The following is a 23,625-nucleotide window of genomic DNA, read 5'->3' on the forward strand; positions in this document are numbered from 1 at the left end:
ACTTTTCCTAAACACACAAAACTACGCCTGTGCCTGATGTCTTTAGCCAACAAACTCTAAGATTATTCAGATCTCACAGCATTCAACCATCCCTGATTTCTACACATATCTATGGGAGTACTATAGTTGATGATAAATAGAGTGAAATACATCTATACATTTGCAGGGATAGAACAAAATACAAAAGGTTGGCTATGCTGTTACACCAGTATTTAAAAGTATCTTAAGTCATCATTGGGGTCAAAACTGGTGCCTAAACACACAAAAAAACATGAAAAGTACAGCAACTTGTGGAAGTGAACGGTTCTTGCAAACATCTGTTTAAACTCGGCTGCTTGGCTGTTGGCTCATTTGGGTGAATTTGAAGGTCCACGGGGCCCGGAAACATCCCTTTGCTTGTAAACGGTTGGTGGAAAAGTCTGCCGTGAGACACCACCAAGGTCAGTAATTATCTGTTACTGTGTGCAGCTGGATACGTCTAAAGGCTTTTCTTGTTGGCTAAAGACAAGCATAAAAAGAAGAAAACTTGCAGGCTTTAAGACCTTTGGCAATCATTCAAAGTGTTGGAAAACACTCGCCTACAAAATATGTTCGTTGGCCCTTTTTCTTATAGGCTATTTATAAAAGGTTATTCGTGACAGTTAGCTGCAATTTGTATGAAGGAAATTGTCAAAGTAAGCAGTAATGGATATAACTAAGCTATTTTAGATACAAACCTAAGGTTTTAGAGAGATATTGCAATTTTTGTATCAATTTAAATTATAAATAAAATAATTAAAAGATTTTATTCTAAAAATAATAATTGAAATTCAGTAAAAAAATTAATAAATGTTTTTCAATGATTATTTTAATGCTATTTGCTTTTAATTAAATTTCACATTATTACATTATTCTGTGAGGTGAAGTACAGGACGGATTTGTTTTTTCTGCTGACGCTCCTACTTCTAAGGTAACTAAGCATGGATTTCTCAAAATAAGTAAAAAATGCTATATAAATAAAGAAGACATTATTTTAAACAAATCATACTGAATTATTTCAAAAACAAACATCAAGCCTTTTCTCTATTTTTTTACACCCTGCAGTAGACAGGCATGCAGTTAGCAACTTCTGAAAGCTCAAGATGAAATAAGGGCCTTCTTTTTGTCCATGAGAATTCATTCATTTTCATATCTGCTAGCTATTTCATTCAAGTCCAACATCTGTGCAACAGTACTCTGGAAACATCCAATATTAATATTAATACTCCTGCGGACCGGATCCAGGTGTGCAGCTTGGCGTGGGGATGGTGGATAACCTGCTTTCTTGTGAACAGCCACTGGCTTTGTGAAGTCAAGACACTGATCGACGATACAGAGGCCAGAAACACCAATTGCAGCACCAGACCAAAACATAACCGTCCTGTCACCACTATGAGTTATGAAGATGAAGTATCAGCAATGTGATACATAGCGCACGCCAGAGACAGAGGAAAGCGTAATTGCCAAATGAGCAGACGTCACTGGAAATCGTTTCTGAGAGTAAGTAGCACGAAGCAATGTTCATGTTTATTTTTTAGATTCAACACCAAATCCATTTTCTTCGTCAAAGTGTGAGAAGTGTGTGAGAAGAAATAGACAGCCTTTGGTTTCTACAAACAAAATCCTGAAAGGGATGACAATACGTTTTCCTATTACTTCTTAGTTCAACTCGGCAACAGATCAAGCCGAAGGTATTTTACTGAGTCCAAACAGGCTTCAAAGAGATGAAAAAAGAAGAAAAAGCTCCACAGAGCCAGTGCTGAAATTCCTGCTGTTTAATTCCAGGAAACCTCCCTCTAAACGCTCAAAAGGAACTTTCAGGGGGAACAGTGGTATTGTTGTGTAAAATCAATTGCTCTGACTTTGCTCAGATGATAGCTGAAATAACTGATACACCTGTTCTTTTGCTAGAAACAGATTATTCATGTAAGAAAACAATAAAGATCAATGTGACTTATGTTAAATAGCAACGGCTAATATATCCACTGAAGTGTGGATAATATGAGTGATCCTACATCTATATGGCCATTCTCTGTGAAAAGGAATTCCAAAAAAAAAAAAAACGAACAATGAACCAGTGTCCTGTTTTGTGGCTTTTGAATGAAAACCGACATTAAATAAGTAAGTATGTTAAACCACAACAGTCTATATGTAGGTAAAGAGCTGCTATGATATGAAACTGAGATTAACTAATAACCCTAAGGTATATTACTCTAAAGTATATTATATTTGTTCATTATTATGGTTATTTTTTTGTACACAGAAAAAAAAGCTATTGAAAAATTATATATAAAAAATAAGCATTACATGAACCAAATAAAAAAAATAACTGTATGCAGCCATAGTCTAAAAAAAACTGTTCTTGTCAGCATATACCACAGTGCCACACAGCACTTTCAGCACATGTGAAATGTCTAAGGATTGAACTGGGATTTAAACAAGACACAACACCTGATGTGACAGAAAAAAACCCTCTTGAATAATACTTAAGTTTAAAGGAGATACTTGATCACCTCTGACTTCACAAGGAGAAGATGCACAGGAAACAGAGTGGAAGCATCTTGAGTTATAGGTTGTCTAAAAAGCTGACTTATAGTAGAAATTTCAAAAGGCTGTGGTTACAGAACATCCAGTTTGAAGGGAGGAACCTAGAAAAATGGCCAAGTTAAAGATTTATTGGGTGAGTTTCCATTTCAGGTCAGGTCACAACGAAAGACAAGTGTCCATTATGATAATCTAGTGGGTCAGTTCATCAAGCCAGACGAATACTCTGCTTTCTAGGAAAACATGACCCAAGCCTTCATTTCTGTCCTGAATTGAGCCGTCTGCTTTTCTCGTTTGTCTTGACCTCGCTCCTCTCGTCCTCTGCTGACTTTCCATCTCACTCACTCATCCTCGCCTCTTAACCTCCATCTCCTCTCACTTGTGCTCTCCATCTGTTTTTTGCCGGCCACTAGTGTGGTCCCTGCTCTGGACTGTCACCTCAGTTCGCTCTTCACGTCCGCTGGCTAATTTCTTCTCTGTCCCTACAGCTAGTGCTGATTTCTCCACTGAGTCAGGCATGTGTTCGCTTTACTTCCTTGAGTATGGGAGGCAAGACTAAATCAGACTCCTACACACATCATCACCAGATGTAGACATTATTGGCACATGCTAAAACTCCACTGAGTATTTCTTGCGATACATCAGTCTGTACAGACTCTGCCTGTGTTACATGACTTATGGTAAATATGTCCAGTGAGGTGCATAGTAACTGTTTATAATAGTAAAAATATGATGTGCATGTCTCTGTGAGACTTTCAAACAGGGACATCTATTGGCTGTATGTGCACTCATTGCTCAGTCAGTTTGAATCGAAACAGATTATTGGTAGAATAATAAACAAAATATTGGTCTTTCTTTTCAAGCTGTTCAAACTGCTGAACCTAGCCCACCCACCGACAGTATAGTGCTGCCTGATACACCTGATACCCTTTCTGTTTACTCTTCTCATAACCTCAAAACCCCATGAGGGCTCTGCAAAGAAAACAACTCAACTACTGACTTCAGGCAACAGAAGTCTAAAGGAGTCTTTAAGACTTATTTTGCTCCTCCATACAATCGCAACAGATCTCCTAATATCAGGGTAATCATATCCAAGATATTTTTAGATTATTTACTCCACTAATCTTCTTATGTACAGTTAGTTGTTTTCGCCAGGTTGTGGATCTTAAACATCAAACATGTTCATTTGTTCATCTCTATATTCTGCAGATCGGGGTGGACAATGTTTTTTTGTTATAAAAAAATGGAAAAAGCCCTGCATAAGACTCACCTTTTTTGGCCATAGCCTCACTGAAATTATTTTCTTTTTCTTCTTTTTTTTGTTCCACTGTTATCTGCCATGCTTGGAAACCTCAAAAAGCATAATGAATATTGTAGCTATCAGTCGGAACTCTTGTTCGCATAAATAAGATGAGAGGCTGTTGTGTTTCATTCAGGGCAGATTGTGTACTGTAAGATTTAATAATGACATTCAGACATTCAGATGTGACAGTTCAAAGTTGAAAACTGAAAGCAGTGTGTAGCTTAAGTAGTCACTCTTACCTCATATATGTTGGGATATGTTAAATGCAAATCAGTCACAAACTATAAATATGTCCTGTATAAAAATTATGTTACTCCACCTTCCCATATGAAAGCAATCCTGTCTAAAAGAGTGACTTATTCATTATTACGTTGGATAACTGTAATAAAAATAGCAAATTCACTTACCTTACCAACATGTGTTTGGGATTAAATCATCATAGTGTGTGAGAAACTTTAGTATCTTCAGCTAATGTGAACAGGTTCGCATTCCAGTGGTGCCCAATTACATCCCCGAGGGGCTAATATGTCGAACAGTGTTACAGAGTTTATTCTGTTAGCAGGTAATGTGGATGAAAAGGAAGGGCCTGACTCTTACTCCCACTAACCCTGCTAAACTGACCACTGTAATAATGGAAAGTGGCAGGCGACACTTTTTTGCTGAGGTGCATGTCCCCCAGTTTCCCGAAAAGGAACACAGTGATTAGACCTCAGCTATTAGAGAGCAAATTGAAAGTGATAGTGTTTGGATTTCGTTCCCTCAATGGCACACCTGACGTAATTTATAGAAGAAAACAATGGCTGAAATAGTTACTGTTGTGTAAATAAAAATACCAGGCTAATTTGAGAAGCATTGCAAGTTTTTTAAATATAAGTACTTTACCAAATTATTAAAGTAAGTATATTTATCATAAACTCAAATGAAATTTTTTGATAAAGATTTCAACAGGATTAAAGGTGCTAAGGTGTTAAGATCTGTGCTCTTTTGAAATGAACAGAGTGTGAATGAAAGGAAGGAGTCTCAGTTTCAGAATGAGAAGACTGACCTGTGGGTCAGAGAACACCTGCTGGATGGTGTTGATAGGGCCGCAGGGGACTCCAGTGCCTTCAAACCGCCTGAGCCACTCGTCTGTGGACTCCTCCAGAAACCTGAGGCAAAAGAAGACACACCACACATTAATAACACTGCTTTACAAAAATGCAGAAATGGAGGGCAAAAAGCACAGACACAACAACCTGCCCTGAAATGTGAAGCATGTGTGGCCCGATGCATCCAGTACCTGCACCATTCAGCCCTAGAGCTCTCACATTCTACATGCAGACCACAAAGCCAGATGGCCAGATACACAATCACAACCTGAACCTGGAAGATATTCAGTAGAGTGCAAAAGTGCAAACGTTTTATGTAATTAAAATATATCTCATTTTTAATGAGATATATTTTTGTGTATCTGGTATATGTCAAAATGTCATGAGAAATGAATGGACAAATAGAAATGCTCTCAAATAATTTGGAATAAAATCTATATTGGTTTTGAGTAAAGGTGAATGATGTTATTTAATCTCTTGTAAAGTTGCAAATTGGGGATACAGACTAAATAAATAATTTTAAATTTTAAATCTAAAAAGACTGTCAAATTTTAAAGAAAAGAAAGAATAACTTATTAACGAAAATAGCGGGTATATGTTTTTGGGCTATTAGATATTACAAAGTATCTCAAAGACATCTTTATTTCTATCAAAATCAACAAATGGCTGCAGAGTTCAGCAGGTAAACAGTTTTGTGACAACTACTGCTGCATAAAAACGTTATTTTTTTAATATACCATATAATGTTTACACAAAGACAGTATATTATTGTGTAGAAAAAAATGCTCAAAAACTGTTATATAATAATATATTATACTGCTCAAAAACAGTATAATAACAAAAAAAAAATACAGAAATGAATATAGTTATTTATACAGTACCAGTCAAAAGTTTAAACTTGAACTTGATATGACAACTTTACTTATACACAGGTTTATGTAGAATGCTACTGTTAATATGAATTCCACAAATCTGCATTATTTTCTGTTAGAAATGAATTAATAATTAGTCAAACAAAAAAAGAATATTAATTAAACCACATATTATAGTTAAACCTCTGGTTGCAAAGCCTGACCAACACTTTGAAAAGGCTGCTGCTGAAGGTGAGTGTTTGGCCCCCTGCTGCCGTAACTGTCTGCATAGAGGTCGGAGTGTGAGTTATTGAACATGAAGGGCTGACACAGTTGACAACATGGCAGTGCCTGGAAGAGAAGCCTACATCCCAAACTGTGGCACTTTAACCTTTAACAGGAAGCACAGATACAGCCTAATGAGAATCACCAGTTCTCAGAGAGAAGGAGAACATCTGGTCCTTTGCTGAATTTCACCATGTTCCTGGCTGGTGGAATGCCTGTGGTCATCAGAATCCTCTGAACCACTGCATATTTGTCACTGGTGCAGGCTGTAGTCAGCAGGTTCACTAAGGCGAGCTTACCTGTCAGACAGGAGTTTTAACAGTTCTTTGCGGTGCTGCACTCGCAAATTGTTGGTTTTGTACTTTGGATTTTCTGCCAGGTTATTCAGATTCAGGACCTGATGGAGAGAGATGCAAAGGTGCACTATAGAAATTCAGCCAGATATTTACAGTTACAAATTAAATAAAGCATATGTTTCATCATTTTCTAAAAGGTTTGGGGAGTCTTGCTTACTTTGCATACACTGAAAAACTGTTGGTTATTTCCAGAACCCACAATCAGGTATCCATCTTTTGTTCTGAAGCCCTGTAGCAATATATAAACAATACAAGCATAAATATACCAGATAAAGGCTTTATTCGTGAAATATTTCACAAAAATAATAAATAAAAAAGTAAACAATTAAACTGGAGTCTAGAGGTAGATGGGCTTACCATAAGAATCCTCTTTAGTTTTTTTTTTTTTTTTAATCTTCATTTTGGACTGAAACTCAGATGTAAATGTTTTAAATGTTGATGTTGAGTGTTCAGGCCACAAAAATACACTTTAAATAAACTTAATAGATCATTATGGGAGGTATTTCTTTTGCTGCTTTGCAAATTGGGGAGCGTATTTCCCTTTTTTCAACACTGAGGTAAATACAAATCACTATATACAGAGCCTTTCAAAAGTATTGGAACAGTGAGGTCAATCCCTTTATTTTTCTATAGAGTGAAAACATTTGACTTAGACATTAAACAAATAATATGAGACAAAAGATCACCATTTCAGCTTTTATTTCCAGGTATTTATAACTGGATCTAATACACAGTGTAGAAGATAGCACCTTCTGTCTCAAACCACTCATTTTTTAATCTACAGCTGAAATACTGTTCCAATACTTTTGAAGGAGCCCGTAAATGTTCCCTTAAGGAAAAAAATACAAATAAACTATAGATCTAAAACTTCCAACATTAATGAACAGTTTACTGCTCAGTGTTTTCTCTGTTACATATCAGTTGGAGCTAGACAGTGCTCCTGCCCATCCAGCATGATGAGAACACTTTTTTAAGGAAGTGATTGAATTAACATAGCAAAAGGATCTTCTACATTGATACATGCTCTACATGCCTTCTATCACAAAATAAGAAAAAAAAAAAAAAACAAATTCCCAAACATGAAATTTTTTAAGCAACAATCTGACCTCCTCTGTCTCAACATTCACTCTTCTTTTTAAATGGGTAAATTAAGACATTATTATTAATCATCTTTGGCTATAGAGCCATATCTTTAAACAAAGTCTGCATTCATGGCTCTATTCTCTCTAAGGGAAAGTCCTTTTCTATGGCTGTGTGTGTGGGAGTTTATGCTGGCGCCCCCACAGGCAGTACAAAAGGGTAAACGAGGAACAAAGTGAACGCACCACAGTTAATGAGACTGTGTTTTGACAAAACGTAACCCATCAGATTAAATGATTTCAAACGAAGGAATCAAGCACGGGCCATGAGGCAACATGGCTGGGCACTGATGCTGTGAAACAGCGGGGAAGGAAAGCCTGTTCCGCAACACAAACACCTTTTGAACTACACACACATACACGCACTTGGATCCTGGCACAGCGTGGATTCCTGACTGACCTCCAGAGCAAGACTACACCTCTATCTCTATCCCGAGATGAAACTCATTCCAAACTCATGCAAATCAGCCTTTGGCTGGGAGTGAACTCACAGCATGGTTCCCAACAGCATTTTAAAGGTGAGTGCATTTGCTCAGTGACGCTGGGAATAAGTCACTACTGAGAGAATTTAAAGTTTTATAAACACTTTGACTTTCTGAATTAGCAAAGCATGAGCTTGTCTAAGCAGATCAAGAATGCTGGCAAATAAAGATACTTCCAATACTTTTGTAATTTTCTACTTTGCAGTGAGAACTGCATAAATATGACATTTGCTGACCCTAAAAAAAGTCACAGAAGAAAATGTATAATGCATCATTGCCACAAACTTTCATTGGACTAGAACATATTTTAATCAATGAATCGATAAAGAATATTTATTTAGGGATATTTAGCTTGATGCCTTTTGGAATTCAGATATTCCTCTATTCACTTTATTTACTGCCAGAGACAAAAATAGATATTTTGACTGGATTCATGATACCTCTGCACTACCCTGAATACTATATCAATGTGCTACATCATATGATTTGTGTAGTCTCTGACACAGGCCACTCCTGTCTTTCTAACAATAGTAGTATTACAATACAGCAGAAAAGGTACTGTACCAAAAAATGAATGTGTTCATAGCAATTATTGAGCACTTTTACATTTATATTATTTTTTTGTTAGTTTTTATCACATAGTTGAGTCAATGTAGTGTTAAGAGTTCTGCTTGATTATTTTCATTGGTGTAGCACAGAAAAGTCACCCACGGATTTAAACTGCAGACTCTCACATGGTGTGGTAGCTCAGTGGTAGGAAGTAGTTTTATCCGTTACAGCACACCAACCACTTTTTATGCATTTACATCACTTATTGCATCTTTTAAGTTATTATTAAGAGCATTTGGTAAATCCCATAAATTTAAATGTAAATGCATATCTAGGAATTTCTGGATACACCCGCAAACATCTAGGTAACGGTTCTACACTTTATTTGATTATATAATCTGAATATTGTGGATAAGAGCTAAAGATTAAAAAATAATTTTCCAAAAATGCATCTCTTTCAAGCAGGACAATTAATGCACTTTAATTCCAGTTCCAGTCAGAATGTAATTTAATCAAGGTTCATTTGGAGTTTTTTAACAAATACTGGCATGTTCCCCCAGCCTTTAGCTGACCCTGACTGGTAAACATGGCTGAATAATTGTCTCACACTGGACAAAGGGCTCAGGGATCTGTAGCCCATTCATTCCCATTTTATCCACAGGACGTTCAGTTTAGAGAAGAGACAGCACATGCCAGTGGAGGGCAGTGTGCTGGCTGTAGGCCCAGGCTGAAAAAACGTGCAGTGGTATCTGGCTGAAGAGTGAACAATGAAGAGGTCATAAGAGTTCAATATGGATGCTCAGCTCGAAGCATAGGCCACTGAAGCTAATTAAGACCAGTGAATGAGTGAGTGAATGAATAAACAAACAGTATAAAGATGTCAAAAAACAGCATTGATCAACAAGTCATCACTACCAGTATAGGTGATCATTTACCAAAAAAATGGCATTTGGTTAGGATGCACTTATTTTTTCATAGAAAAATAAGTAGTTTGGTGTGTGCTGTCACTGTGGAACCTTGCTTTTCCTCACACTGTCTCCAGCATCACTATGTAACGTGATCACAGTCATAGCATCAAGTGCTCCCTCTGTTGCTGCACGTGCATAATGCAATTTGAGTTTGCTATTACTCATGATATTGCAGCTCTTCCAATGCATTTCTTGTGAAAACTCTTTGTGATAATGATAAAAAAAATATATGATTTATCTTACAGCCCTAATAATCAGCATTTTCAAAAAGCTGTGGTGTGCATGATTACACAAAAACACTGAAATGACATTTCACGTTTTTAGTTACCTTTGTTTTATTTTTTTTTTTCTAAATATCTTAAATTGAGTGGCCAAGCATTTGTATGATGATTAATCATAATAATGAAATGTATTTTAACAAATAATAATACTATTGAAAAGTTTTACTTTTTACTCTATATTACTAAAACTACCGACATCAGTGGAAGATGAGGTGAACGCATTAGAGCCTGATACTACAGGGCACCTACATAGATAAGCATGCAGATAAATTACCTCAGCATTTAAGACTGGTGTCCTCAATGTAATTAAACAAGCATTTCATAGTAAAGCTAATTCATCTATATAGAATCGTAACAGCTGAAAGTACCACAAAAAAAAAAAAAAAACATTTCTTAAATAGACTGTTCTTTAAAGATTTTTTTTTAAACTAGGCACAGAAAATATAAAAAGGAACATGTTTAATAGAGTGTCTCCCACATCTAATATGCATCCATTCTCCAGGCAGGTTACTGATGCAAAAACTTTCCCCACCTCACAAAGATCCACAAATCTGATTAATTACATTGGAGTGTGACTGCACAATATTTTTTTCTGCAATATGTATTACAATATTTTTGTAATTAAGAAATTTTTAAGTCCTAACATTAATATCACACTTTATGTATCCCATATCGAAGTAAAACACATTAAATTATCTGTCTGCTTTATGTGTCATGAAAAATGAGAACAGTTTTAATCTTCCATTTTTATCAAGCAGCAAAACAGTTACAGTTAAAACTGCCTTGTGTAACCCTCTCCAGGCCCACATTGCAATTACAGTGTTGGAACAATATATTGTGTAGCCCTTCACTTAGTTCCAAAACAATGGAATGGTTCCAAAACACCTACACTTCCAAAACAATGGACTGATCCTGGTATGAAGCTGGACGATTCTTTAGTCAGTTTAGTCATGTGGAGTTGAGTGGAGCTACAGGAGATGAGATGGCTGAACATAGCACATTTTGGTCTGTATCTTTTTTTCTTTTAAAAGCTCAGAGAAGTCTGAGAGGAAACCACCAGAGCAAATTTCTGGCAAGTGTACAACAAAATCTTTTCCGCTCGTCCACCACTAGAGTAAATGAACCCAGCAGCACAGCAGAGGGACAGCCTCAAGTTACGTCTGGGCTGATAATCATAAAGCATCATAAAGTAAAGTATGACTCCCAATCTGTTTTTGTGCCTGAGATGTGCACTCCTACACAAGGTATTTAGGAAATGAATGACTGAAGGAAGCAAAACCTGCCAACTGGGTTAGATCATCATCACTGGAAACAAAAATATTTTTGAAATATTTATCAAAGAAATGAAATAAATATATCATAAGTTAAATATTTGTTTGTTATTATATTTTGCTAAATATTTTAAAAGAGCATCAAGAGAAAATTAAGCTTTGATGTCTTCAGTGTCAGACTGCAGTGGCCATCTGGTTAATCTGGCAATACTATAAAACACATGCATTTATCATTTTTCATTGTTCATTGATTTCACATAAGCCCTTTTGTCTTTTGTCTTTCCATGTGCTTTGTGTTGAGCTCAGACGAGGGCATATAATCCTCTACGATTCACTGAGAGTTCTACAATGGCATGAATTCTCCTTGAGGCCACCAATTCACTCCAGTAAGAGGTCCCAGAGCGTCCATTGCCATGGGACCTGAAGCAGCATTCTGACCTCCACATTAAAGTTCTGGTTAACCAGCATGCTTACGCTCTAATGGAGAAACCCAGGCATTGCCTACAGATCACAGAACAGAAAGCAGCCATCATCCAAACTGTTGCTGCCCTTTCACCCGAACAGAGACTGTAGGGACACAATAGTGGGCGAGGACATAAATGGGCTGTCAGCACTGCAGCTACTCTTGATCGATAGCTTTGAGTGTTGGAACACAGCAGACAAAACTATCACAGAGACGAGGATAGAAAGGAGTCATATGGACAAAACTGGAACACATGGCACAACCTCAAAGTAGTAAAGCAGGGTCAAATCATGCCTAGTTAAAAGTGTGAGCATGTGCACCAAACAATCACTGAAAAGTTCCTTACAAGGTGAGAACCTGTAGGTATAACAAAGGAAAAAAAATATATAAAAAAAAAAAAAAAACAGTGCCTGACCCTTGGGGCAAAATGGGCCCTTAAACAGAACGGAAAAAATGTCATATAGAATGTACAAAGTGCAGTGCTTGACCTGCTTAAATAAATGGGTGTTGAAATGTGAAATGTGAAATTTTGAGAAATGTGTATTATCTCAACTTGACACAGTGATATTTGGGGCAAAATCGTTTAAAGTAGATACATTAGCTAAAATTGCATATTTAACATCCTTTAACTTATGTCATGGAATTTTTTTTTTCTTGAAATCAACCTAAAGTCAACATTGCACACACAGGATCAGAAATATACAGCACTATTATTAATTTAGAAGGGATTAACATAGCAAAATGTGTTTAACATGCTAAAGCCTTTTAATTGATTGAACAACACACAATCTTAAGAGCTCAGTGAAGAGCTGGGAAGGTCAAAAATAGCAGTCTTACACAAGTCAGATATGTCTCTTGAATGCCCTTTTTAGCAAATGCAGATCAGTTCAAATAGTTGTTCATAAACACAAGTTACTGGTAGTTGTGGTCAATTTTCCAAAGTCTGGAAGAAGACCCAAACTATCAATCTCAGCTCTAAGGAAATTTCTTCACATGGTCAGAAACAACCCAAAGACCACAAAGGAGATTCTGGAACACTATTGTCACTGTCTACATTCAAGGGGTATTTTACTGCCATGGACTAAAAACCAGACATCCAAGAAGGAAGCCACAGCTTCAAAGTTATCACAGATTTACAGGTGACATGACTGCAATGACCATAGGTACATTTGAAAGAGTAAGGGACATTTATCCCCACCCCCCCCCCGCCCCCCCCCAAAAAAAAAAAAAAAAAAAAAAAATACCAACTGTTAAATGTGGTGGTAGCAACATGCACTGGGGCTGTTTTCTTGCCAGTGGAAATTAAATTGAGCAATATTAAAGTAAACAATAATCTTATAAAAGTGGACTTCTGACAACGGAATTAGTGTGGCTCAAAAAAGGAAAAGACATTTCTTGCCCTGTTCACTTTGCACTTCAATGGTATTTAACCATAATTCCACAGCAGAAAACATCATCAGACCACAATTGAAGTCAACTGTACACTGTTACAACCTATAGAAACAGATTTACATGCTTAAAGAACAGTTTAATTCCAAACAATTTATTTACTGATATTTTACTGGTAAAGATTTAACAAACTGAGAGAGCAGCTAAAACTGCAGCAGTGACCCAGCTGTCTTCACACGCTCTCTCAGGCTGCTAACCTCGCCAGTTCAAACAGGGCAGGCTGAGAGACTTACGCACGGAGCTTGCTGTAATTCTGTCAACCCCTCTCCAGCTGAGGGTTTCTGCTTATTCGTAAGTTAACGGTCCACGTAATGCAGGACAACCAAGGCAGCCAGCATGGAGAAAGACAGTGTCAACAAGCACATAAAGAACAAGCTGGTGAACTGCTGAATCAGAGTGATGCTGATGAATTTATTATTATGTAAAATTGCATATATCGCCAAGACAAAAGAGAAATTAAGCAAAGGGCCCTCCAAATGTTGCTGGCAGGGTTGCAGAGCACTGGGTTTATCAAAGTAACCTTTTAGAATCCCACTGTAAAAATAAGGGCCTCACTCAGGGCCCAGTAGTGGCAGCTTGGCAAACCCTGATATCAAACCCAAAACCCTGTTATCAATACCCAAATGCTCTAGTCACTGAGCCACCACTGCACCAAGTTTAATGCATCTGGGAAGAACCTGTTCAATTCATTACAACAAAACCAGCTTCTTAAAACAATATCATAACAAGGTTCATTCTAACAGGACACATCTATATAATTAAAGGACAAAGACACACACAAGCACACACACACACACACACACACACACACACACACACATACACACACAAGAAGATATATATATATATATATATATATATATATATATATATATATATATATATATATATATATATATATATATATATATATATATATATATATTCATATCTTGAATTTCTTCAGATCACTGCATAATGTGTGGCATTTTGAGATCAGACAGGTTCTATTTAAATGATTTCATGATTCTACAGGTCTGGCAGGAATCAGGCCTGTTGTAGTTAGTGAGATTAAACTCAGCTTTCCAAAAACTGTGATAATCACAGATAATGTATGGGGCAAACACTTTTTCACAAAGGGCTAGATTAGTTTTTCTCCCTTAATAAATAAAAACATGCTTTTTATATTTACTCAGGTTATATTTGTCTGACATTAAAGTTTATTTAATAATCTGAAAAATGTAAGTAAGACAAAAATGAAAAAAAATCTGTAAGGTCATCTGTATTAAAATCACAAAAATGGAACAAACACAAAAAACGTTTTTCCTGTCCTTCACATCTTAAAATCTAATAATAATAGGCTATGAAACTGGAACAATGGAACAATGCACTTAAGGGTTATGATATAATGTGAGATACTGGCCTATAATATAGTGCCTACAATGCCAGTCATTTTCTGATATTATTGCATTCCCTCTCATATATTATCACTTTATAACATTATATAAACTAGGGTTACAGGAACTAAATGCCATTCAATTGGTGACCCAAACAGTCAAACATAGTAGCAGAAGGCAACAGACTTTTAGCTAATTTAGCTAATACAGTAAATAGTGCTGTTCATATAAATGTGCTGTTCAAATAAATTCTACTGCTTAGTTACGAAAGCTGTTAATAAAGACAGACTTGCTCACCCAAAGGAATACTGATACTTACTGAAAACAGTTTTTAATTCCTTAGGCTTGCTGACCTCCTGACCACACAGAAACTATGTTTTGGGTTACTGAAAACTGAGCTTTTGAAAGATGCTGTGCAGGGTGGAGGTTTTTAAAACTTTGTTTCTGTTTTCACGCAGACGGATGTTTTTCAAACGTCTGTGGTTATTTCTTGTGTATAGAGATGCAGGACTGTGACGGGCGTGGACGATCCCCAGGCTGTTTCTGTGCTCAGTAATGTCACATTTGATTACACCATGTCACTGACCACACACACTATTTCATTGATCTTGGTTTTATCATTAAAAGTCGCATAATTTAAATAGAAATTTAAAGTTCCTGTGGAATCAGCTTATCTAGTAAGCCAAATGGAAACCAATGACATATGTGAGACATCTTTATTAGATATTCGAGAAGAAAGGGAATAATGGTGACATTAACTACCTGTTGCAATCTAGGGTGAAATGAGGTACTAGTGTGCTGCTTATTTATAATTAAGAACAACAACAGAATAGAGTAAAGGTTACATTTTCTTTTATGCATTTAAATTACTAAAATGAAATAATATTTTTATGAAAATGCTAATGTTGATTGATTACATAATGAAAATGTTAAAACAAATGACAAAGACATTATTATTATTATTATTATTATTATTATTATTATTATTATTATTATTAATAATAATATTATTATTATTATTATTATTATTATTATTATATTATATTATTATAGCATTTGCTGAGCATTAGGGAGTCACTGCATGCCAGAAACTCATTCAACTGCTAGATGACATTGCACACCTTACTCATGGCTGTAAAAATCCATTAAATTAGTCCACAAGCCCAGTTCAAGTTGTGAATGTCACAAATCTGGAGGTTTTAGTCGTATCTGACTACACAGTTGTAAAATGTTTAACTAACGTGACTTGTGATGAAAGCAGAGCCCAGACACCACTAACCAGATACCCATCTTGAGAGTACATCTCCTAGCCCAGTTCACTGAGTATCAGCAGAGCTAGAAATCACCACTAAGATACTGAGCTGCACAGTGCAGTTTGGTACGGGTATTCTTGGACTCTCAAAGTCAGTGCTTAGAGTCAAAATGTACCTGAAAAAATTAATGTGGTATTCAGCTTATTGTGTTGCACGTAACTGGTAAAAAGTTTCACCCCAGAAACACTGATTGTTCAATCTCTATCACTAATATTATTATTAATGCAAGCTTTCAGTGCTGAGCTATACACAATGCTATGATACATGTATTGAATGTGTATTAAATTTAAATACTAAAGCAAAATTATTCAATAATTAGTATTGTTAGCTCCTGGAGTCCCACCACAAATAGAGAATAGAATTAACTTAATTCCAGTGAATACAAAGCATGTTTAGAGCACTCCCTTGTGGTACAAATGGCATTTACACGATGAGAACTGCTAACTGAAGTGAAATAAGCATGTGGACTGATGCCTTAAAGTAACATTACAGGATTTTACACAAATATGATTAAGGTTTCATACAACAAATAGCTCTAGAGTGGATAGAAGATAGGGGATAAACATAGCATTCTCTCTATTATAGCGATAGGAGAGTTAACGTAATTCAACAAAGACTGGCGCAAATGCTTCATAAAGCTGTTTAAAGTTTTTTCAGTGTGAATATTAAACATATTAGGGTATATTATTGCATAAGGTACAATTAAGTAGGATGTGATAAAGGAAACTGGGCAGAATGTGTCTGACACATACATACATACATACATACATACATACATACATACACACTCTACACATTGTGCTGGTACCTGATAAGGAACTATGCTCTCATGGGCAGTTCCCCATCTTCTGGCTTCTTTTCCAGCATTGAGGTAATTTGAAGCAATGTGAGTAAGGCAAGCCACCTGAAAAAAAGAAAGAAAAAAAAAGAACAAAAGAGATTTAAACCTCAGTAAGTTCATAACACCCCACTGCTTTGTGAGTTCGGGGAACTCTCTCATGGCTGACAGCAGTTTCATGTGGCTGTGGAATGAAACGCTGCTACTCTTGGAATCCTGATCCATAACTGTCTTTTTGGAAATCCAAACTAACAACAACCGCCTCAGTGCTCAGGAAATTACTATGAACTGACCTCTGCAGCACAGAGAATTGAAAACATATTTAATTTACTAACTTGTAAATGTCTGGTAGAAGACAAAAAAAGAGACTTTTTTGCACTGTTGGATTTTTATGATGCCCAGGTGAGAAAAAGAGAGAGAGGTTAGGCAGCTGAAATAACATTATGCGATGTGAACCGAAGCTCTTTAAAGCCGTGGATGCAAACACTGAGAGGAAGAGGGAAAACTTGCAGAGATTAAAGCAGGTTTGTGATGATTTGACATAGTGCAAGGGACGGTGGAGTATCCAGTAACACGGCCCATCTCCAGCTCCTTCTCAAGGCCAGCCAGACCTCCACAGTTAGTCCGTCTGGCTCAGAGCCTTGGAGTAAAGCCATTCATCACATCACAGCTGCACTGTTCCACTGACCACCTAACGTTAAAAGTTCTGTTGACCCTTCTTTGTGTATAAGAAATATTCTTTGTTAGCTTTTTTTTTTTTTTTTTATCTTGTTTTGTAATAAACACAAGGAAAGTCATTCTTAAAATATTTATTTTTTAAATGTTGTTGATAGGAAGTAAACAAATAAAGAAACTATTTCCAATATATACACACTATTAGGATTTTTTATGAAAACTTGCATCTCAAGTTCACCCAGATGCTGTATTAAAGATGTATATCTCACTTTATTTTGAACCTACTAAAAGATGTTTACGCTCGGATAATGTTACCTTTGTTACAATTGTGCTTTAAGGCATTGTCCAAATTCATTACATTATCACTTTAAATAGATTAGCCTTGATCCACAACTGCTTTCAATTTTGACCAGTGCTGTTCCCAATGGGAGTGCTTTGGTGGATATGCAGACTGTCATTTTCCAGGCAAGGCTAAAAACAGTTCACACCCTTTTTACTTGGACTATGTGAAGACCTCTGACCAGACGTTCATAAAATTAGAGCATCCACTAAGGGACTCCCAAAAAGCCAAGAGTCCATGCATTCACAGCTCTCTGTGGGTAGTAATCATTCACTCTTGCAGTGAACAGGGGATTAAGTTTTTACTAAAATCTCAGGTCATCATATACTATTGTATAAATAATACTAAATTAAAGCATAACAGTTTAAGATAAAGTAACAGACCATAGATAATGGGCTTCTCTTTGTAGCTCACAGCTTGTAATTGGCACAACATGTAAGCGATATGGCAAGTGTCTAAGCTGAAAGAACCAACTCACCAGAAATTCAAACAAACATTGATTAAATCAAAAACTGGAAGTTTTTCACTCTGTATCCTTATTGTCAAATTCTCTCTTACATCAGTAGCAGCTTAGTTATCACAGCAAAATCTAAACCTAATGCCAAAAGCAAATTAAGCATCAATCATGTTTAATAGCTCACTATGGAGCTTAAAGGTCACATTACACAACTCTTAAGAAAACAATTTCCAAGTATTGTGAATAATCAAATCAATCCAGCATGTTAGAATGTATTATAAAAAATAATAAAGCAAATTGAATACTACATAACACGTGCGTGCATTGCCATGTGTGCTTGAATGAGAAGTAAATAGCCTAAATATCAAGTCTGATTGATATGCCCATGCCCATAGCAAACGGACATAGTCATAGTGGGCAACATTTAAATGGTGAAGGGATGTGCTAGTCATTAATAAATCTATTTATTTATTTAGCTAAATGTAAAATAGATGCATTGTTCACCCACCAGGATGGCTTTATGCTGATGCCTGCACTAGATCAACATAAAATGACAGGAGGGTTAGATTACTATAGCCACAAGAGGAGCAGCATGAAAGTAGACCACTGCGCAGGGAAAAGGGGGTGCTAGATATGTGGAACAAGTCACTTACTTCGGGTCTTGCCACAGCAAGCGCAATTCCACAGAAGGCCTGCGAAACCACATGCTAAACTAATGTATCCTACACTTCCTCTTAAGTAATTATAAAGCCAATAGAACGAATAAACAGAGCTATAATAGGGTTTCTCTCAATGGCACCAAACTCTCAAAGCACCTAACTTCAAAATCAAACACAATGACCCATACAAAGCAAAAAACGGGGCAGACAATTACAATCTCATGAAGAATAAAAGACAGAGGGGGGAGATGTCAGTGAAAAATATTCACACAGACCACAACACAAGGGCAACAAACAATCGCATTATGGGGACATTTCCTTAGACCACATCCTCCATTTGAACTTGTAACATCCAAGGGACAAGTGCCTCCCACTGGTTAGTTCTAGGAATGGTTCAGTGGCATTGTGTCAGTAATGCAAACAGAAAGTTTTTCAAGAAGCTGAAGGGTCCTGACAGCAGACACTTGACCGACATACAATCCGCAGCATCTTTTCTTCAAAGATTGGCATCTTCGGGTTCAGATGTCCTGAGGAAAACTTTTGTGACCGCTGCAAAAGTTGGGGTACTTGATAAAATCAGTTCTTAGTAAGAGATCTGTTTGGTGTTTTTTAGTTCTTATGATACATTTTCCCCCACTTTTTTATTTTGTCACCTTGCTGCACAGCTTAAACTTAAAGTTTAAAGTGTAAGGGCTCACCCAGAAAGGGAATCAAACTTAGGTTATTAGATCAAAACCACCTTACTGGGTGAGCTACCTAGTAAAGGCAGTTAATAGGACCCAAGGGCAGTGTAGACAAGACTGAGAGCAGATTAAGTTGGAAATAAAATATAAACCAAAGTTTAATTGGTAGAGGAGTGCTCTACCACTCTTTTAGCCAAAACAGCTGCACCCAATGTGGGGGTTTTGGCGGGAAAAAGAGAACAAAGGATGCCAGGAGGAGGCTGGCTTTCCCAGGGGCAGGGAAAAATAGTTAAACAAAACAAAATGGCTCCTCCAACAAAAGGTAAACTCAAAAACTGAGATAGGGGAAAATAAAGGAGAAAAGGAAGGCACAGCCTTCCTTTTACAGATAAGTTATTTATTTATTTATTTGTTACTTTTTCTTTTACTCTCTCTTTGTTGAGAGGAAGGGAAAAGGAGGGAAAGAAAGAAATTATGTCTCAGGGACTCGAGAGCTCGAAAGTATAAGGGAATAGTAGCCACTTGGCCACTCACACACACTCTCACACACACAAAGACACAGCAACTGCTGGTCTGTGTTCCTCACTCTTTTAAAACCAACCCACAGGTGTTCCTGATTAGGCCTGATTGCTACCTGAGGCTGCCCGTTGCCCCCCTCTGGTGGTCGGAGGGCGCCTAGCCCTGGAGCCAGCCCTTACATAAAGTTAATTCACCCATTTCTATAATGCTTTAGTAAGGGTACCATGTGATCCATTTCTTAAAGCTTTAGTTTAAATATCTCAGAGCTATCCATTGTGGATTTTAAGTTAGGCTTTGGATTGTTCTCCTGTTGTATAAGCTACCCTTTTTCAAGCTTTAGCATAAGGGTGTCTAAATGCTAAATGCCTTCAATGTAAATGTAAACCCCAAAGCATAATAGATGCACATCTTCACATAAAAGGTTTCATAAGCGATATATGTAATATAAAAAGCTATATTTTGGCTTCATTAATCCCAATACTTTTTATTTGCAAAACAAAAATATTTCTAAATGCCCTGTAGCACACATCAAATGTTGAGTTTTAGTAAGACAATAACACAACAAGAAAAGGATTCTTCTTTGTTCGATTTCAGTCACACTGGGGTTGTGCCTTTTTTTTACCAGTACAGAAACAGTTCTTCCCAAGAGTTTTTCTGTGGTCTAACAGATCCTATCTCATCCTCTGTTGTCATTTTAAATAACAGTTTGCACTGTACAAACCACAAGCTGAAAACACTGTCTTAAATGCTGTACTCTTAAAACTCCTCCCCCTGTTTTGTGAGCATAAATTATTACTACTTTTTTCCCTCAGTTGTTTAGATAATAGCATGGATGAGCTTGTGGTTGCTGAATGTTTTACACAAAGCTTAAATAGTCAAAGAATATATACAGTTGAAATTACAGAGATTTATTTTACACTTATTAACCAAGTCACAAAAGAGCACTGGTAAAATAATTTACAATACAATAAATGAAAACTATTACTAAAATGAAATCGATCAGATAAAAACTAATTTCCTGGACCACAGCAAAGGCTGTATTTAAAGCTATATTTCACATTGCAAAAGTGATTTGAATAAATAAGAACCAGTTTTATCAGCTTACTAAATGACAAAGAAAAACAGTCTTACCCCAAATCTAACCCAAATTCCCTAAATTCCTGAGATATTAAAGGAGTATATTTAATATAAAAGTTCCTATTTAATATTAAGACAAACACTGTGTCTAATAGAAGCAGATTATTATTCTGAAAAGGGTGGATTAAACAGATTATTATTCTTCAAGTGAATGGTCTTTGTTATGGTAGAAAACTGATTTTGGAAAAATATTATAGTGTATTTTGAAAGAAAAGAGAAAAACACAGACCTGAGTGTTATTAATATCTCTTTCCAAGTTCACTTGAAACAACATTTGCAATTATTTTTCTGTATTTTGACATTTTCTTTTTCCCATTCCATGTCAAACATAAATGAAGTCAGATGTTTGGCAGAGCAAAGGGATTTTTATTGTTCTTAAAATGAAAAAAATATGCTTCTGCCTGGGCATATACGAGTTCACGCCTGTGTTTAGTAAACACAGATTGTATGTGTATATGAAGCCACTTGAATTTGAGGAATGGTGGCACTCAATTCTGCTTCACTTTAGGAAACTGAAAATGAGCAGGAGCATTCAAAAGTATCAATACATAGTCTAAACCCATTTTCAAGGGAGAACAAACAAGATTGTTTTCAATCTTAGCACTTTGTTTCATAAGAAGTTAATCATGGGATAATCTGACCTCAGTCTTACCATATTCTAGCATGAGAACTTCATCATTCAGTTATTCTCAGTTCACTGTCACACAATACTGCGGTCTGCCTTTGGTCAGCTTTGAATTTTTCATTTATTAATATATTTTTTCTATTTTTCCTGAGCCTTTTTGTCTGCCTGTTAAGTTCACTTGGTTGATTTCCAGTGGTAGTCTTGACATCTTAAGTAAAATTTAAGTACAGTTTAAATACACAAATACACACTACGTTACTGTAAGTTGCAATTAACTAGTCTTAATAAACTAGAAGTTAAGAAGCACAGTCAGTATTTTAAAGGTCACATTACATATCTGTAAAACATTCTCTTCACATAAATATGTTTTAATAAACATTGGTCATGGTGGATGACCTTTAAAAACATAAAAAGGTCATGAACATTTGGAATTTTATGCTAGTTTATTGATTCACTGTGGACTGAGGAATGATTGGACTGAGGAATGATTCACACTGACAAATATGGTATGCTATGGTGATATGAGACGTTTCAGACAACTTTACATTACTACACACCAGGGTTTAAAAAAATACATATTAATCAATTTATACGCATTTTGTATATGTATTATGTATATGCTACTTACTTTGAAGCTTTAAGGGGGTTTTGTATATTTCTTTATATCTGCAGTTTGTATGCATGCACTAACATTTCTGTACGTTAGCATTGTAACATGACATTTTTAATATATGACATTATTTATTTTGCTACATTATTATGTACATTTTTATGAAAATAATAAATGTATGAATATTTGTTGTTATATTTCTACTAAATACAACTAGCATGTTGCAAAGCAAGTTGTGGAATTAGTACATATTTAAAAGGGATCAAATATTTTTCAGTGTTTTGTCATATTGCCAAGAATATTGTTACTGAAACATACTTTAAAATATTGTGATAAAGGTCATATCACTCATCCCTACTACATATAAAAATAAAGGAGGTTTAAACAAAGAACAAATAGTCCCAGCAACAAAGGTAAGCAGCACACAGAAAGGCAACACTCTGCCCAGCAGTTCAGCCAGAGGTTCTACACATTCCTGAGCCAAAGTGGAAGTCCCAGCCCCAGCAGAGGTGAACTGTATGTGCTCTGTTTACAGTGTGTGAGACACATGAGCATAGCATAAAGCATTCACCAACAGCAACAGTGTCATCCCTCTGACTCATACATTGCCACAGCGCCTAATGAAAGCCCACGTTTAAGTAAACTCTTCCCCAGGATCACAGAAACATGCTGTCAAGAAGTGACCACTTCAGGCTGTAGACATGTAAACTGTGTAAACTGTGTGGAGCTTCACACTCTATTGATTTCTCCAGTGTTGCAGTGTTTGGGCCAGAGCTGCCTGCCTGTGGTGCCCTGACTGACAGAAACAACAAAGACCACAAGGCGTTTATTTCCACTTATGGTGTGTCTTTTTTATTAGTGCCTCAAAAAAAAAGCACAAATTCAAATATGTAATATTTACCTATTGTTGGCTAAAAAGATAATTGATTGAACATCAGGCATTAGTTCCATATTTTGAGACAGAGCTGTTTGCAAATATTCAAGCAATTATAATTAAATTAAAAGTTTTAATACATTGTGTAAGTAACCACACACTGGCATGTAAAAAATAGTGGTACATTTTGTTTTGCCTGGTTCTATTTTTTTCAATTGCAGAACAAACAATTCTTAGAATGCTCAGCTGGACCCAGCAAAAAAATAAATAAATAAAGTGGTAATTCCTGGAGAGTTTCTTTTTATTATTATTGTATTTAAGTTGCCACTGTCGTTTTTTCGCTCTGTTTCATACAATGTGAGGATGAAATTATGCATGTTTCAGGAACAACAACAAAAACCTACAATTGAATGGTAAATCTGTTCTATGTAAGAATTGAACACAACGATAGATTAAAATCTTAAATTAGGAC

At 36.2% G+C, this 23,625-nt stretch overlaps 1 protein-coding gene across 6 annotated transcripts in view; it reads right to left on the reverse strand.

Annotated features, from left to right (window-relative positions):
* sugct (succinyl-CoA:glutarate-CoA transferase) overlaps nt 1–23,625 on the reverse strand; it is a 224,727-nt gene that overhangs the window by 186,170 nt on the left and 14,932 nt on the right. For 4 of the 6 annotated variants that reach the window (XM_049480151.1, XM_049480153.1, XM_022673391.2 and 1 more), the window contains 4 exons: nt 16,545–16,640; nt 6,603–6,674; nt 6,389–6,486; nt 4,911–5,013 (listed from right to left, as the gene is read on the reverse strand). In XM_049480151.1, coding sequence (XP_049336108.1) covers nt 4,911–5,013; nt 6,389–6,486; nt 6,603–6,674; nt 16,545–16,640 — 369 coding nt within the window. Of the gene's footprint in view, nt 1–3,832; nt 3,914–4,910; nt 5,014–6,388; nt 6,487–6,602; nt 6,675–16,544; nt 16,641–23,625 lie in introns of all 6 variants that reach the window. The other 2 variants (XR_007439408.1, XM_022673390.2) reach the window with 2 other exon arrangements.

This window comes from Astyanax mexicanus, chromosome 6, assembly GCF_023375975.1.
Source record: "Astyanax mexicanus isolate ESR-SI-001 chromosome 6, AstMex3_surface, whole genome shotgun sequence".
NCBI classification, from domain to species: domain Eukaryota; kingdom Metazoa; phylum Chordata; class Actinopteri; order Characiformes; family Acestrorhamphidae; genus Astyanax; species Astyanax mexicanus.